The 13,481-nt window shown below is 59.8% G+C and overlaps 1 protein-coding gene across 2 annotated transcripts in view; it reads left to right on the top strand.

Moving 5' to 3' along the window:
- The first annotated feature begins 2,357 nt into the window (after positions 1-2,357).
- Positions 2,358-13,481, top strand: part of FANCI (FA complementation group I) — a 100,969-nt gene continuing 89,845 nt past the window's right edge. The window contains exons 1-2 of one of the 2 annotated variants that reach the window (XM_077471244.1): positions 2,358-2,403; positions 2,616-2,717. In XM_077471244.1, coding sequence (XP_077327370.1) covers positions 2,634-2,717 — 84 coding nt within the window. In that variant the 5' untranslated portion in view covers positions 2,358-2,403; positions 2,616-2,633. The other variant, XM_077471245.1, reaches the window with a different exon arrangement.

Below are 13,481 nucleotides of genomic sequence, written 5' to 3'. Positions count from 1 at the left end.
GCATTATAACTGGAGTATTATAACTGAACTATTATAACTGAAGCATTATAACTGGAGTAATATAACCAAAGCATTATAATTAACGCATTATAACCGGAGTACTATAAATGAACTATTATAACCAGAGTATTATAACCGGAGTATTATAACTGAACTATTATCTATTATAACTGGAGTATTATAACCAAAGCATTATAACTGAACTATTATAACTGGAGTATTATAACTGAAGCATTATACTCAAAGCATTATAACTGGAATATTATAACCAAAGCATTATAACCAGAGTATTATAACTGAACTATTATAACTGAAGCATTATAATCAAAGCATTAAAACTGGAGTATTATAACTGAACTTTTATAACTGGAGTATTATAACCAAAGCATTATAATTAAAGCATTATAACCGGAGTATTATAACTGAACTATTATCACCGAAGCATTATAATCAAAGCATTATAACCGGAGTACTATAACTGAACTATTATAACCAGAGTATTATACCCGGAGTATTATAACCAATGTATTATAACCGGAGTATTATAACTGAACTATTATAAGCAAAGCATTATAACCAGAGTATTATAACTGAACTATTATAACTGGAGTATTACAACTGAAGCATTATAATCAAAGTATTATAACCAAAAGCATTATAACTGAACTATCATAACTGAACTATTATAACCGGAGTATTATAACCAAAGCATTATAACTGAACTATTATAACTGGAGTATTATAACTGGAGTATTATAACTGAAGCATTATAATCAAAGCATTATAACTGGAGTATTATAACCAAAGCATTATAACTGAACTATTATAACTGAAGCCATATAATCAAAGCATTATAACTGGAGTATTATAACTGAACTTTTATAACTGGAGTATTATAACCAAAGCATTATAATTAAAGCATAATAACTGGAGTATTATAACTGAACTATTATAACTGAAGCATTATAATCAAAGCATTATAACCGTAGTATTATAAATGAACTATTATAACCAGAGTATTATACCCAGAGTATTATAACCAACGCATTATAACCGGAGCACTATAACTGAACTATTATAACCAGAGTATTATACCCAGAGTATTATAACCAACGCATTATAACCGGAGCACTATAACTGAACTATTATAACCAGAGTATTATACCCAAAGCATTATAACCGGAGTATTATAACTGAACTTTTATAACTGGAGTATTATAACCGGAGTATTATAACCAAAGCATTATAACTGGAGTATTATAACTGAACCATTATAACCGGAGTATTATAACCAGAGTATTGTAACCATTACATTATAACCAGAGTATTATAACCAACGCATTATAACCGGAGTTCTATAACTGAACTATTATAACCAGAGTATTATAGCCGGAGTATTATAACCAAAGTATTATAACCGAAGTATTATAACTGAACTATTATAACCAAAGCATTATAAACGGAGTATTATAACTGAACTAATATAACTGGAGTATTATAACTGAAGCATTATAATCAAAGTATTATAACCAAAGCATTATAACTGAACTATCATAACTGAACTATTATAACCAGAGTTTTATAACTGAAGTATTATAACCAAACTAACATAACCGGAGCATTATAACCAGAGTATTATTACCAAAGCATTATAACCAAAGTGTTATAACCAAAGCATTATAACCGGAGTATTATAACCGATTCATTATAACCAGAGTATTATAACTAGTATTATATTTAAAGTATTATAACTGAAATGTTATCATTTAAGTTTTATGATCAAAGCATTACAAATTATGTATTATAACTGAAGTATTTTATTATAACTGAAGGATTATATCAGAGAGAGATTAAATTGAAGTGTCATTATAACTAAAGTACTAAAATTGAATTATTATAACCAAAATATTATAACTGCAGCATCATAATTAAAGCATTATGAAATAAATATTGTTACCAAAGCATCAGAATGGAAGTATTATAGATAATGGAACGCCGTGCTCTTTGTTTTGTATAGAAAATAACTTCCATGGAATGAAGAGAATAGTAGAATAGAATTGATCGTAGAATGAAAAGATTTGGGACGAGCCAGCCAGGAGTCGAACCTAGAATCTTCTGATCCGTAGTCAGACGCGTTATCCATTGCGCCACTGGCCCTTCTCATACAAAATGATGGTACTACACATCACTGATACCGCTCCTTCTCTGTCCATTGGGCGATTAGTAATATAGATGTTCTATATATTATACACAGTACAGTATATACTTCTCTGTATATCTAGTTTTCCTATACATGTAGTGAGTAGAGACGGCGAGAGGCCCCTATTACAGTAAGGACGGCCTCACACAGGACGATGCCGGAAGTGACGTCAGGCGCGGGAGATTCGGTGTCAGTGGATACTGGTGAGTGGGAGTTGTGAGGTGAGGTGTGCTGGTCTTGTATACGGAGGAGGACAGGAGTGCGATATACTAATATATAGTCCTAGTGTCCCGCCTGTGGTGTCAGTATATGTACAGTATACACATATATGGAGTCATTGCACTGAGTGTCCAGTCCTGCTTTCCTGTCATATGATGATATGGAGATGTACTGACCCATTGTATTCTATTGTCAGAGGTCTCCACCACACACCATGGAGGAGAAGATTCTGTCCCTGGCGGCTGAGAAGAAATCCGAGGGACTTCACAAGTATCTGCAGACCGTCAAAGATGCCGAGGTATACAAATCTCCTTCTCACTTACCTGTGACCTCCCCCTACCGCTGTCCCCCCCCCCCACCTGACCTCTCCCTACCTCTGCCCTCCCCCCCTACCGCTGTCACCCCTCCACCACTAACATCCCCTCCCCCCCCCCACCTCTGACTTCTCCCTGTTGTCTCCCCCCCCCACCTCTGACGTCCCCCCCCCCCCCATCTCCCTGTTGTGTCTCCCCCCCCCCCCATTTCCCTGTTGTGTCTCCCCCCCCCCACCTCTGACATCTCCCCCCCCCCCCCATCTCCCTGTCGTGTCTCCCCTCTGACGTCTCCCTGTCGTGTCTCCCACCTCTGACGTCTCCCTCCCCCCCCCACCTCTGACGTCTCCCCCCCCCACCTCTGACGTCTCCCCCCCCCCCCCCCCCCCCACCTCTGACGTCTCCCCCCCCCCCCCCCCCCCCCACCTCTGACGTCTCCCCCCCCCCCCCACCTCTGACGTCTCCCCCCCCCCCCACCTCTGACGTCTCCCCCCCCCCCCACCTCTGACGTCTCCCCCCCCCCCACCTCTGACGTCTCCCCCCCCCCCCACCTCTGACGTCTCCCCCCCCCCCACCTCTGACGTCTCCCTCCCCCCCCACCTCTGACGTCTCCCTCCCCCCCCCACCTCTGACGTCTCCCTCCCCCCCCCACCTCTGACGTCTCCCTCCCCCCCCCACCTCTGACGTCTCCCTCCCCCCCCCACCTCTGACGTCTCCCTCCCCCCCCCACCTCTGACGTCTCCCTCCCCCCCCCACCTCTGACGTCTCCCTTCCCCCCCACCTCTGACGTCTCCCTTCCCCCCTACCTCTGACGTCTCCCTCCCCCCCCCCCACCTCTGACGTCTCCCTCCCCCCCCCCCCACCTCTGACGTCTCCCTCCCTCCCCCCCCCCACCTCTGACGTCTCCCTCCCTCCCCCCCCCCCACCTCTGACGTCTCCCTCCCTCCCCCCCCCCACCTCTGACGTCTCCCTCCCTCCCCCCCCCACCTCTGACGTCTCCCTCCCTCCCCCCCCCCACCTCTGACGTCTCCCTCCCTCCCCCCCCCCACCTCTGACGTCTCCCTCCCTCCCCCCCCCCCACCTCTGACGTCTCCCTCCCTCCCCCCCCCCACCTCTGACGTCTCCCTCCCTCCCCCCCCCCCACCTCTGACGTCTCCCTCCCTCCCCCACCTCTGACGTCTCCCTCCCTCCCCCCCCCCACCTCTGACGTCTCCCTCCCTCCCCCCCCCCCCACCTCTGACGTCTCCCTCCCTCCCCCCCCCCACCTCTGACGTCTCCCTCCCTCCCCCCCCCACCTCTGACGTCTCCCTCCCTCCCCCCCCCACCTCTGACGTCTCCCTCCCTCCCCCCCCCCCACCTCTGACGTCTCCCTCCCTCCCCCCCCCCACCTCTGACGTCTCCCTCCCTCCCCCCCCCCCACCTCTGACGTCTCCCTCCCTCCCCCCCACCTCTGACGTCTCCCTCCCTCCCCCCCACCTCTGACGTCTCCCTCCCCCCCCCACCTCTGACGTCTCCCCCCCCCCCCCCCACCTCCCTCCCCCCCCACCTCTGACGTCTCCCTCCCCCCCCCACCTCTGACGTCTCCCTCCCCCCCCACCACCTCCCTCCCCCCCACCTCCCTCCCCCCCCACCTCTGACGTCTCCCTCCCCCCTCACCTCTGACGTCTCCCTTCCCCCCCCACCTCTGACGTCTCCCTTCCCCCCCCCACCTCTGACGTCTCCCTTCCCCCCCCCACCTCTGACGTCTCCCTCCCTCCCCCCCCCCCACCTCTGACGTCTCCCTCCCTCCCCCCCCCCCCCCCACCTCTGACGTCTCCCTCCCTCCCCCCCCCCCACCTCTGACGTCTCCCTCCCTCCCCCCCCCCCACCTCTGACGTCTCCCTCCCTCCCCCCCCCCACCTCTGACGTCTCCCTCCCTCCCTCCCCCCCCCCCCACCTCTGACGTCTCCCTCCCTCCCCCCCCCCACCTCTGACGTCTCCCTCCCTCCCCCCCCACCTCTGACGTCTCCCTCCCCCCCCCACCTCTGACGTCTCTCCCCCCCCCCCCCCCCCCCCACCTCTGACGTCTCTCCCCCCCCCCACCTCTGACGTCTCTCCCCCCCCCCCCCCACCTCTGACGTCTCCCTCCCTCCCCCCCCCCCCCACCTCTGACGTCTCCCTCCCTCCCCCCCCCCCCCACCTCTGACGTCTCCCTCCCTCCCCCCCCCCCCACCTCTGACGTCTCCCTCCCTCCCCCCCCCCACCTCTGACGTCTCCCTCCCTCCCCCCCCCCCACCTCTGACGTCTCCCTCCCCCCCCCCCCCCACCTCTGACGTCTCCCTCCCTCCCCCCCCCCCACCTCTGACGTCTCCCCCCCCCCCCCCCCCACCTCTGACGTCTCTCCCCCCCCCCCCCCCACCTCTGACGTCTCCCTCCCCCCCCACCTCTGACGTCTCCCTCCCCCCCTCCACCTCTGACGTCTCCCTCCCCCCCCCCCACCTCTGACGTCTCCCTCCCCCCCCCCCACCTCTGACGTCTCCCTCCCCCCCCCCCCACCTCTGACGTCTCCCTCCCCCCCCCCACCTCTGACGTCTCCCTCCCCCCCCCCCCACCTCTGACGTCTCCCTCCCCCCCCCCCCACCTCTGACGTCTCCCTCCCCCCCCCCCCACCTCTGACGTCTCCCTCCCCCCCCCCCCACCTCTGACGTCTCCCTCCCCCCCCCCCCCACCTCTGACGTCTCCCTCCCCCCCCCCCCCACCTCTGACGTCTCCCTCCCCCCCCCCCCACCTCTGACGTCTCCCTCCCCCCCCACCTCTGACGTCTCCCTTCCCCCCCCCCCCCCCACCTCTGACGTCTCCCTTCCCCCCCCCCCCACCTCTGACGTCTCCCTTCCCCCCCCCCCCCCCCCACCTCTGACGTCTCCCTTCCCCCCCCCCCCCCACCTCTGACGTCTCCCTTCCCCCCCCCCCCCCACCTCTGACGTCTCCCTTCCCCCCCCCCCCCCCACCTCTGACGTCTCCCTTCCCCCCCCCCCCCCCACCTCTGACGTCTCCCTTCCCCCCCCCCCCCCCCCACCTCTGACGTCTCCCTTCCCCCCCCCCCCCACCTCTGACGTCTCCCTTCCCCCCCCCCACCTCCCCCCCCCCACCTCCCCCCCCCCCCCCCACCTCTGACGTCTCCCTCCCCCCCCCCCACCTCTGACGTCTCTCCCCCCCCCCCCCCCACCTCTGACGTCTCCCCCCCCCCCACCTCTGACGTCTCCCCCCCCCCCCCCCCACCTCTGACGTCTCCCCCCCCCCCCACCTCTGACGTCTCCCTCCCCCCCCACCTCTGACGTCTCCCTCCCCCCCCCCACCTCTGACGTCTCCCTCCCCCCCCCCCACCTCTGACGTCTCCCTCCCCCCCCCCCACCTCTGACGTCTCCCTCCCCCCCCCCCCCCACCTCTGACGTCTCCCTCCCCCCCCCCACCTCTGACGTCTCCCTCCCCCCCCCCACCTCTGACGTCTCCCTCCCCCCCCCCCCCACCTCTGACGTCTCCCTCCCCCCCCCCCCACCTCTGACGTCTCCCTCCCCCCCCCCCCACCTCTGACGTCTCCCCCCCCCCCCCCACCTCTGACGTCTCCCTCCCCCCCCCCCCACCTCTGACGTCTCCCTCCCCCCCCCCCCACCTCTGACGTCTCCCTCCCCCCCCACCTCTGACGTCTCCCTTCCCCCCCCCCCCACCTCTGACGTCTCCCTTCCCCCCCCCCCCCACCTCTGACGTCTCCCTTCCCCCCCCCCCCACCTCTGACGTCTCCCTTCCCCCCCCCCCCCCACCTCTGACGTCTCCCTTCCCCCCCCCCCCCCCCACCTCTGACGTCTCCCTTCCCCCCCCCCCCCCACCTCTGACGTCTCCCTTCCCCCCCCCCCCCCCACCTCTGACGTCTCCCTTCCCCCCCCCCCCCCACCTCTGACGTCTCCCTTCCCCCCCCCCCCCACCTCTGACGTCTCCCTTCCCCCCCCCCCCCCACCTCTGACGTCTCCCTTCCCCCCCCCCCCCCCCCACCTCTGACGTCTCCCTTCCCCCCCCCCCCCCACCTCTGACGTCTCCCTTCCCCCCCCCCCCCCACCTCTGACGTCTCCCTTCCCCCCCCCCCCACCTCTGACGTCTCCCTTCCCCCCCCCCCACCTCTGACGTCTCCCCCCCCCCCCCCCCGACGTCTCCCCCCCCCCCCCCCCGACGTCTCCCCCCCCCCCCCTCCTCTGACGTCTTCCCTCCCTCCCCCTCCTCTGACGTCTTCCCTCCCTCCCCCTCCTCTGACGTCTTCCCTCCCCCTCCCCCTCCCCCTCCCCCTCCCCCTCCTCTGACGTCTTCCCTCCCTCCCCCTCCCCCTCCTCTGACGTCTTCCCTCCCTCCCCCTCCCCCTCCTCTGACGTCTTCCCTCCCTCCCCCTCCCCCTCCTCTGACGTCTTCCCTCCCTCCCCCTCCCCCACCTCTGACGTCTTCCCTCCCTCCCCCACCTCTGACGTCTTCCCTCCCTCCCCCACCTCTGACGTCTCACTGTTGTCTCCCCCCCACTTCTGACGTCTCCCTGTTGTCGTCTTCTTCCTCTGACCTCTTCCCCCGACCTCTGACCTCTTTTCCCCCCGACCTCTTTTCCCCCCGACCTCTTTTCCCCCCGACCTCTTTTCCCCCCGACCTCTTTTCCCCCCGACCTCTTTTCCCCCCGACCTCTTTTCCCCCCGACCTCTTTTCCCCCCGACCTCTTTTCCCCCCGACCTCTTTTCCCCCCGACCTCTTTTCCCTCCCCCCCACCTCTGACGTCTCCCTGTTGTCTTCCCCCCCCCCCCTCCCACCTCTGACGTCTCCCTGTTGTCTTCCCCCCCCCCTCCCACCTCTGACGTCTCCCTGTTGTCTTTCCCCCCCCTCCCACCTCTGACGTCTCCCTGTTGTCTCCCCCCCCCACCTCTGACGTCTCCCTGTTGTCTTTCCCCTCCCCCACCTCTGACGTCTCCCTGTTGTCTTTCCCCTCCCCCACCTCTGACGTCTTCCCTCCCTCCCCCTCCTCTGACGTCTTCCCTCCCTCCCCCTCCTCTGACGTCTTCCCTCCCTCCCCCACCTCTGACGTCTTCCCTCCCTCCCCCACCTCTGACGTCTTCCCTCCCTCCCCCACCTCTGACGTCTTCCCTCCCTCCCCCACCTCTGACGTCTCCCCACCTCTGACGTCTCCCTGTTGTCTTCCCCCCCCTCCCCACCTCTGACGTCTCACTGTTGTCTTCCCCCCCACTTCTGACGTCTCCCTGTTGTCGTCTTCTTCCTCTGACCTCTTCCCCCGACCTCTGACCTCTTTCCCCCCGACCTCTGACCTCTTTTCCCCCCGACCTCTGACCTCTTTTCCCTCTGACCTCTTTTCCCCCCGACCTCTGACCTCTTTTCCCCCCGACCTCTTTTCCCCCCGACCTCTTTTCCCCCGACCTCTTTTCCCCCCGACCTCTTTTCCCCCCGACCTCTTTTCCCCCCGACCTCTTTTCCCCCCGACCTCTTTTCCCCCCGACCTCTTTTCCCCCCGACCTCTTTTCCCCCCGACCTCTTTTCCCCCCGACCTCTTTTCCCCCCGACCTCTTTTCCCCCCGACCTCTTTTCCCCCCGACCTCTTTTCCCCCCGACCTCTTTTCCCCCCGACCTCTTTTCCCCCCGACCTCTTTTCCCCCCGACCTCTTTTCCCCCCGACCTCTTTTCCCCCCGACCTCTTTTCCCCCCGACCTCTTTCCCCTCCCCCCCACCTCTGACCTCTTCACCCCCCCACCTCTGACCTCTTCCCCTCCCCCCCACCTCTGACGTCTCCCTGTTGTCTTTCCCCCCCCCTCCCACCTCTGACGTCTCCCTGTTGTCTCCCCCCCCCCACCTCTGACGTCTCCCTGTTGTCTTTCCCCTCCCCCACCTCTGACGTCTCCCTGTTGTCTTTCCCCTCCCCCACCTTTGATGTCTCCCTGTTGTCTTCACCTCTGACCCCCGACCCCCGACCCCCCGACCTCTTTGCCCCCTTCCCCCGACCTCTTTGCCCCCCCCCCCACCTCTGACGTCTTTCCCTCCCCCCCCCCACCTCTGACGTCTTTCCCTCCCCCCCCCCCCACCTCTGACGTCTTTCCCTCCCCCCCCCCCCCCCCACCTCTGACGTCTTTCCCCCTCCCCCTCACCTCTGACGTCTTTCCCTCCCCCCCCCCACCTCTGACGTCTTTCCCTCCCCCCCCCCCCACCTCTGACGTCTTTCCCTCCCCCCCCCCCCCACCTCTGACGTCTTTCCCTCCCCCCCCCCCCCCACCTCTGACGTCTTTCCCTCCCCCCCCTCCCCACCTCTGACGTCTTCCCCCCCCCCCCCACCTCTGACGTCTTCTCCCCCCCCCACCTCTGACGTCTTCCCTCCCTCCCCCTCCTCTGACGTCTTCCCTCCCTCCCCCTCCTCTGACGTCTTCCCTCCCTCCCCCTCCTCTGACGTCTTCCCTCCCTCCCCCTCCTCTGACGTCTTCCCTCCCTCCCCCTCCTCTGACGTCTTCCCTCCCTCCCCCACCTCTGACGTCTTCCCTCCCTCCCCCACCTCTGACGTCTTCCCTCCCTCCCCCACCTCTGACGTCTTCCCTCCCTCCCCCACCTCTGACGTCTTCCCTCCCTCCCCCACCTCTGACGTCTTCCCTCCCTCCCCCACCTCTGACGTCTTCCCTCCCTCCCCCACCTCTGACGTCTTCCCTCCCTCCCCCACCTCTGACGTCTTCCCTCCCTCCCCCACCTCTGACGTCTCCCCACCTCTGACGTCTCCCTGTTGTCTTCCCCCCCCTCCCCACCTCTGACGTCTCCCTGTTGTCTTCCCCCCCACTTCTGACGTCTCCCTGTTGTCGTCTTCTTCCTCTGACCTCTTCCCCCGACCTCTGACCTCTTTCCCCCCGACCTCTGACCTCTTTTCCCCCCGACCTCCCGACCTCTGACCTCTTTTCCCCCCGACCTCTGACCTCTTTTCCCCCCGACCTCTGACCTCTTTTCCCCCCGACCTCTGACCTCTTTTCCCCCCGACCTCTGACCTCTTTTCCCCCCGACCTCCGACCTCTTTTCCCCCCGACCTCTTTTCCCCCCCGACCTCTTTTCCCCCCCGACCTCTTTTCCCCCCCGACCTCTTTTCCCCCCCGACCTCTTTTCCCCCCCGACCTCTTTCCCCCCCCGACCTCTTTCCCCCCCCGACCTCTTTTCCCCCCCCGACCTCTTTTCCCCCCCCGACCTCTTTTCCCCCCCCGACCTCTTTTCCCCCCCCCCCGACCTCTTTTCCCCCCCCCCCGACCTCTTTTCCCCCCCCCCGACCTCTTTTCCCCCCCCCGACCTCTTTTCCCCCCCCCGACCTCTTTTCCCCCACCTCCCCGACCTCTTTTCCCCCCCCCGACCTCTTTTCCCCCCCCCGACCTCTTTTCCCCCCCCCGACCTCTTTTCCCCCCCCCCGACCTCTTTTCCCCCCCCCCGACCTCTTTTCCCCCCCCCCGACCTCTTTTCCCCCCCCCCGACCTCTTTTCCCCCCCCCCCCGACCTCTTTTCCCCCCCCCCCGACCTCTTTTCCCCCCCCCCGACCTCTTTCCCCCCCCCCGACCTCTTTTCCCCCCCCCGACCTCTTTTCCCCCCCCCGACCTCTTTTCCCCCCCGACCTCTTTTCCCCCCCCCCGACCTCTTTCCCCCCCCCGACCTCTTTCCCCCCCCCGACCTCTTTTCCCCCCCCGACCTCTTTTCCCCGACCTCTTCCCCGACCTCTTTTCCCCCCGACCTCTGACCTCTTCACCCCCCGACCTCTGACCTCTTTCCCCTCCCCCCCACCTCTGACCTCTTTCCCCTCCCCCCCACCTCTGACCTCTTTCCCCCTCCCCCCCACCTCTGACCTCTTTCCCCCTCCCCCCCACCTCTGACCTCTTTCCCCCTCCCCCCCACCTCTGACCTCTTTCCCCTCCCCCCCACCTCTGACCTCTTTCCCCTCCCCCCCACCTCTGACCTCTTTCCCCTCCCCCCCACCTCTGACCTCTTTCCCCTCCCCCCCACCTCTGACCTCTTTCCCCTCCCCCCCACCTCTGACCTCTTTCCCCTCCCCCCCACCTCTGACGTCTCCCTGTTGTCTCCCCCCCCCCCACCTCTGACGTCTCCCTGTTGTCTTTCCCCTCCCCCACCTCTGACGTCTCCCTGTTGTCTTTCCCCTCCCCCACCTTTGATGTCTCCCTGTTGTCTTCACCTCTGACCCCCGACCTCCCGACCTCCCGACCCCCGACCCCCCGACCTCTTTGCCCCCTTCCCCCGACCTCTTTGCCCCCCCCCACCTCTGACGTCTTTCCCTCCCCCCCCCCCCACCTCTGACGTCTTTCCCCCCCCCCCCACCTCTGACGTCTTTCCCTCCCCCCCCCCCCCACCTCTGACGTCTTTCCCTCCCCCCCCCCCCCCACCTCTGACGTCTTTCCCTCCCCCCCCCCCCCACCTCTGACGTCTTTCCCTCCCCCCCCCACCTCTGATGTCTTTCCCTCCCCCCCCCCACCTCTGATGTCTTTCCCTCCCCCCCCCCCACCTCTGACGTCTTTCCCTCCCCCCCCCCCCACCTCTGACGTCTTTCCCTCCCCCCCCCCCCACCTCTGACGTCTTTCCCTCCCCCCCCCCACCTCTGACGTCTTTCCCTCCCCCCCCCCCCACCTCTGACGTCTTTCCCTCCCCCCCCCCACCTCTGACGTCTTTCCCTCCCCCCCCACCTCTGGCGTCTTTCTCCGCCCCCCCCACCTCTGGCGTCTTTCTCCGCCCCCCCCCACCTCTGGCGTCTTTCTCCGCCCCCCCCCCACCTCTGGCGTCTTTCTCCGCCCCCCCCCACCTCTGGCGTCTTTCTCCGCCCCCCCCCACCTCTGGCGTCTTTCTCCGCCCCCCCCCCCCACCTCTGGCGTCTTTCTCCGCCCCCCCCCCCCCCCACCTCTGGCGTCTTTCTCCGCCCCCCCCCCCCCACCTCTGGCGTCTTTCTCCGCCCCCCCCCCCCCCACCTCTGGCGTCTTTCTCCGCCCCCCCACCTCTGGCGTCTTTCTCCGCCCCCCCCCCACCTCTGGCGTCTTTCTCCGCCCCCCCCCCACCTCTGGCGTCTTTCTCCGCCCCCCCCCACCTCTGGCGTCTTTCTCCGCCCCCCCCACCTCTGGCGTCTTTCTCCGCCCTCCCCACCTCTGGCGTCTTTCTCCGCCCCCTCCACCTCTGGCGTCTTTCTCCGCCCCCTCCACCTCTGGCGTCTTTCTCCGCCCCCCCCACCTCTGGCGTCTTTCTCCGCCCCCCCCACCTCTGGCGTCTTTCTCCGCCCCCCCCACCTCTGGCGTCTTTCTCCGCCCCCCCCCACCTCTGGCGTCTTTCTCCGCCCCCCCCACCTCTGGCGTCTTTCTCCGCCCCCCCCCACCGACGTCTCCCTGTTGTCTCCCCCCCACCTCTGACGTCTCCCTGTTGTCTCCCCCCCACCTCTGACGTCTCCCTGTTGTCTCCCCCCCACCTCTGACATCTCCCCCTATCCTTCCGACGTCCTCCGCTGACCTCCCCCCTACCGCTGACCTCCTGACCTCCCCATGACCTACCTACCTTACCTACTTTTTTTTGCAGAAAGCCAGGGTAGCTCTTTAAAAAATACAGCACTATAAAAATAAACTTGCCAAAAGAGATACAACTCTCCAAGCCAATAAGTGCAGCAAAATATACTTATTAATAAAGTGAAGAAAAGAAACAGTGAAACGAAATAAATATAAGCCAGGAGATAGCCTGGCACAGCCTCACCCAGTCTAAATCGTGCCAGTATAGTGAGCAGTAGTGATTACAGCAAAAAAAATACTTCATAAAAGTCCATAGTGATGTTAATGAATATAAAATCAATAATGTCCCTTCAATGATAGATATCACTCATCACAGGGAGGAAACAGACTTCATCTAGGGAAATTCCTATATACAAAATGGCATCCAGGTGTATAAACTTGTCATCCCTCATAAGGTGAAAATTCCATACAAAAACCTTCACAGGTGCCAGCTATCATGAAAAGAATAGAAGCAATGGGTACTCTTACCCTAAGGTGTGGACCCACACACCGTGGTGGTGGGTCAATCAGGCGTAGAGATATTCAAACGTTGATCGATTATACGGCCAGAGCAGAAATACATCCGGACAGATTTCAGCAATATGGATCCAGGATAGTACCGTCACAACTCCAGGGGGAAATGCAGTGACCCAAACGGTCAATCACACGACACCAACAGACGGTGCGTGGACCCAAAGTGTCCAATACAAATAACATCGCTATGGCAGGAAGAGATCATCCGTACACAAGATAGCTCATGGAGAAAAACTGAAAAAAAGCCTCCACATAGAGCAGATCACTTCAATATAAAAAATTTATTAAAATAATAAAAAGTTCCACACATCAATGAAGATGAGTACATGTAGATCATATAAAAAAAAAATGTGGTAAGTCCAGCCAGCAGGCTATGTAACCGACATGTTTCGTACGAGTGTACTTCAACAGGGGCATGCCCCAGTTGTCGGGTACATAGCCTGTACTCCTCTTCATTGATGTGTGGTACCTTTTATTATTTTTTATTTTAATACATTTTTTATATTGAAGTGATCGGCTCTATATGGAGGCTTTTTTTCTGTTTTTCTCCATGAGCTATCTTGTGTGCGGATGATCTCTTCCTGCCATAGCGATGTTATTTGTATTGGACACTTTGGGTCCACGCACCACTGAAGATCGTCTGTCGGTGTCGTGAGA

The sequence above is a fragment of the Lithobates pipiens genome, unplaced genomic scaffold (assembly GCF_037356315.1).
Source record: "Lithobates pipiens isolate NorthernLeopardFrog02 unplaced genomic scaffold, aLitPip1_a1.2 Scaffold_8, whole genome shotgun sequence".
In the NCBI taxonomy this organism is placed as follows: Eukaryota; Metazoa; Chordata; class Amphibia; order Anura; family Ranidae; genus Lithobates; species Lithobates pipiens.
Note: the sequence above shows the minus strand (reverse complement) of the source record. Positions and strands in the feature narration are given on the sequence as shown.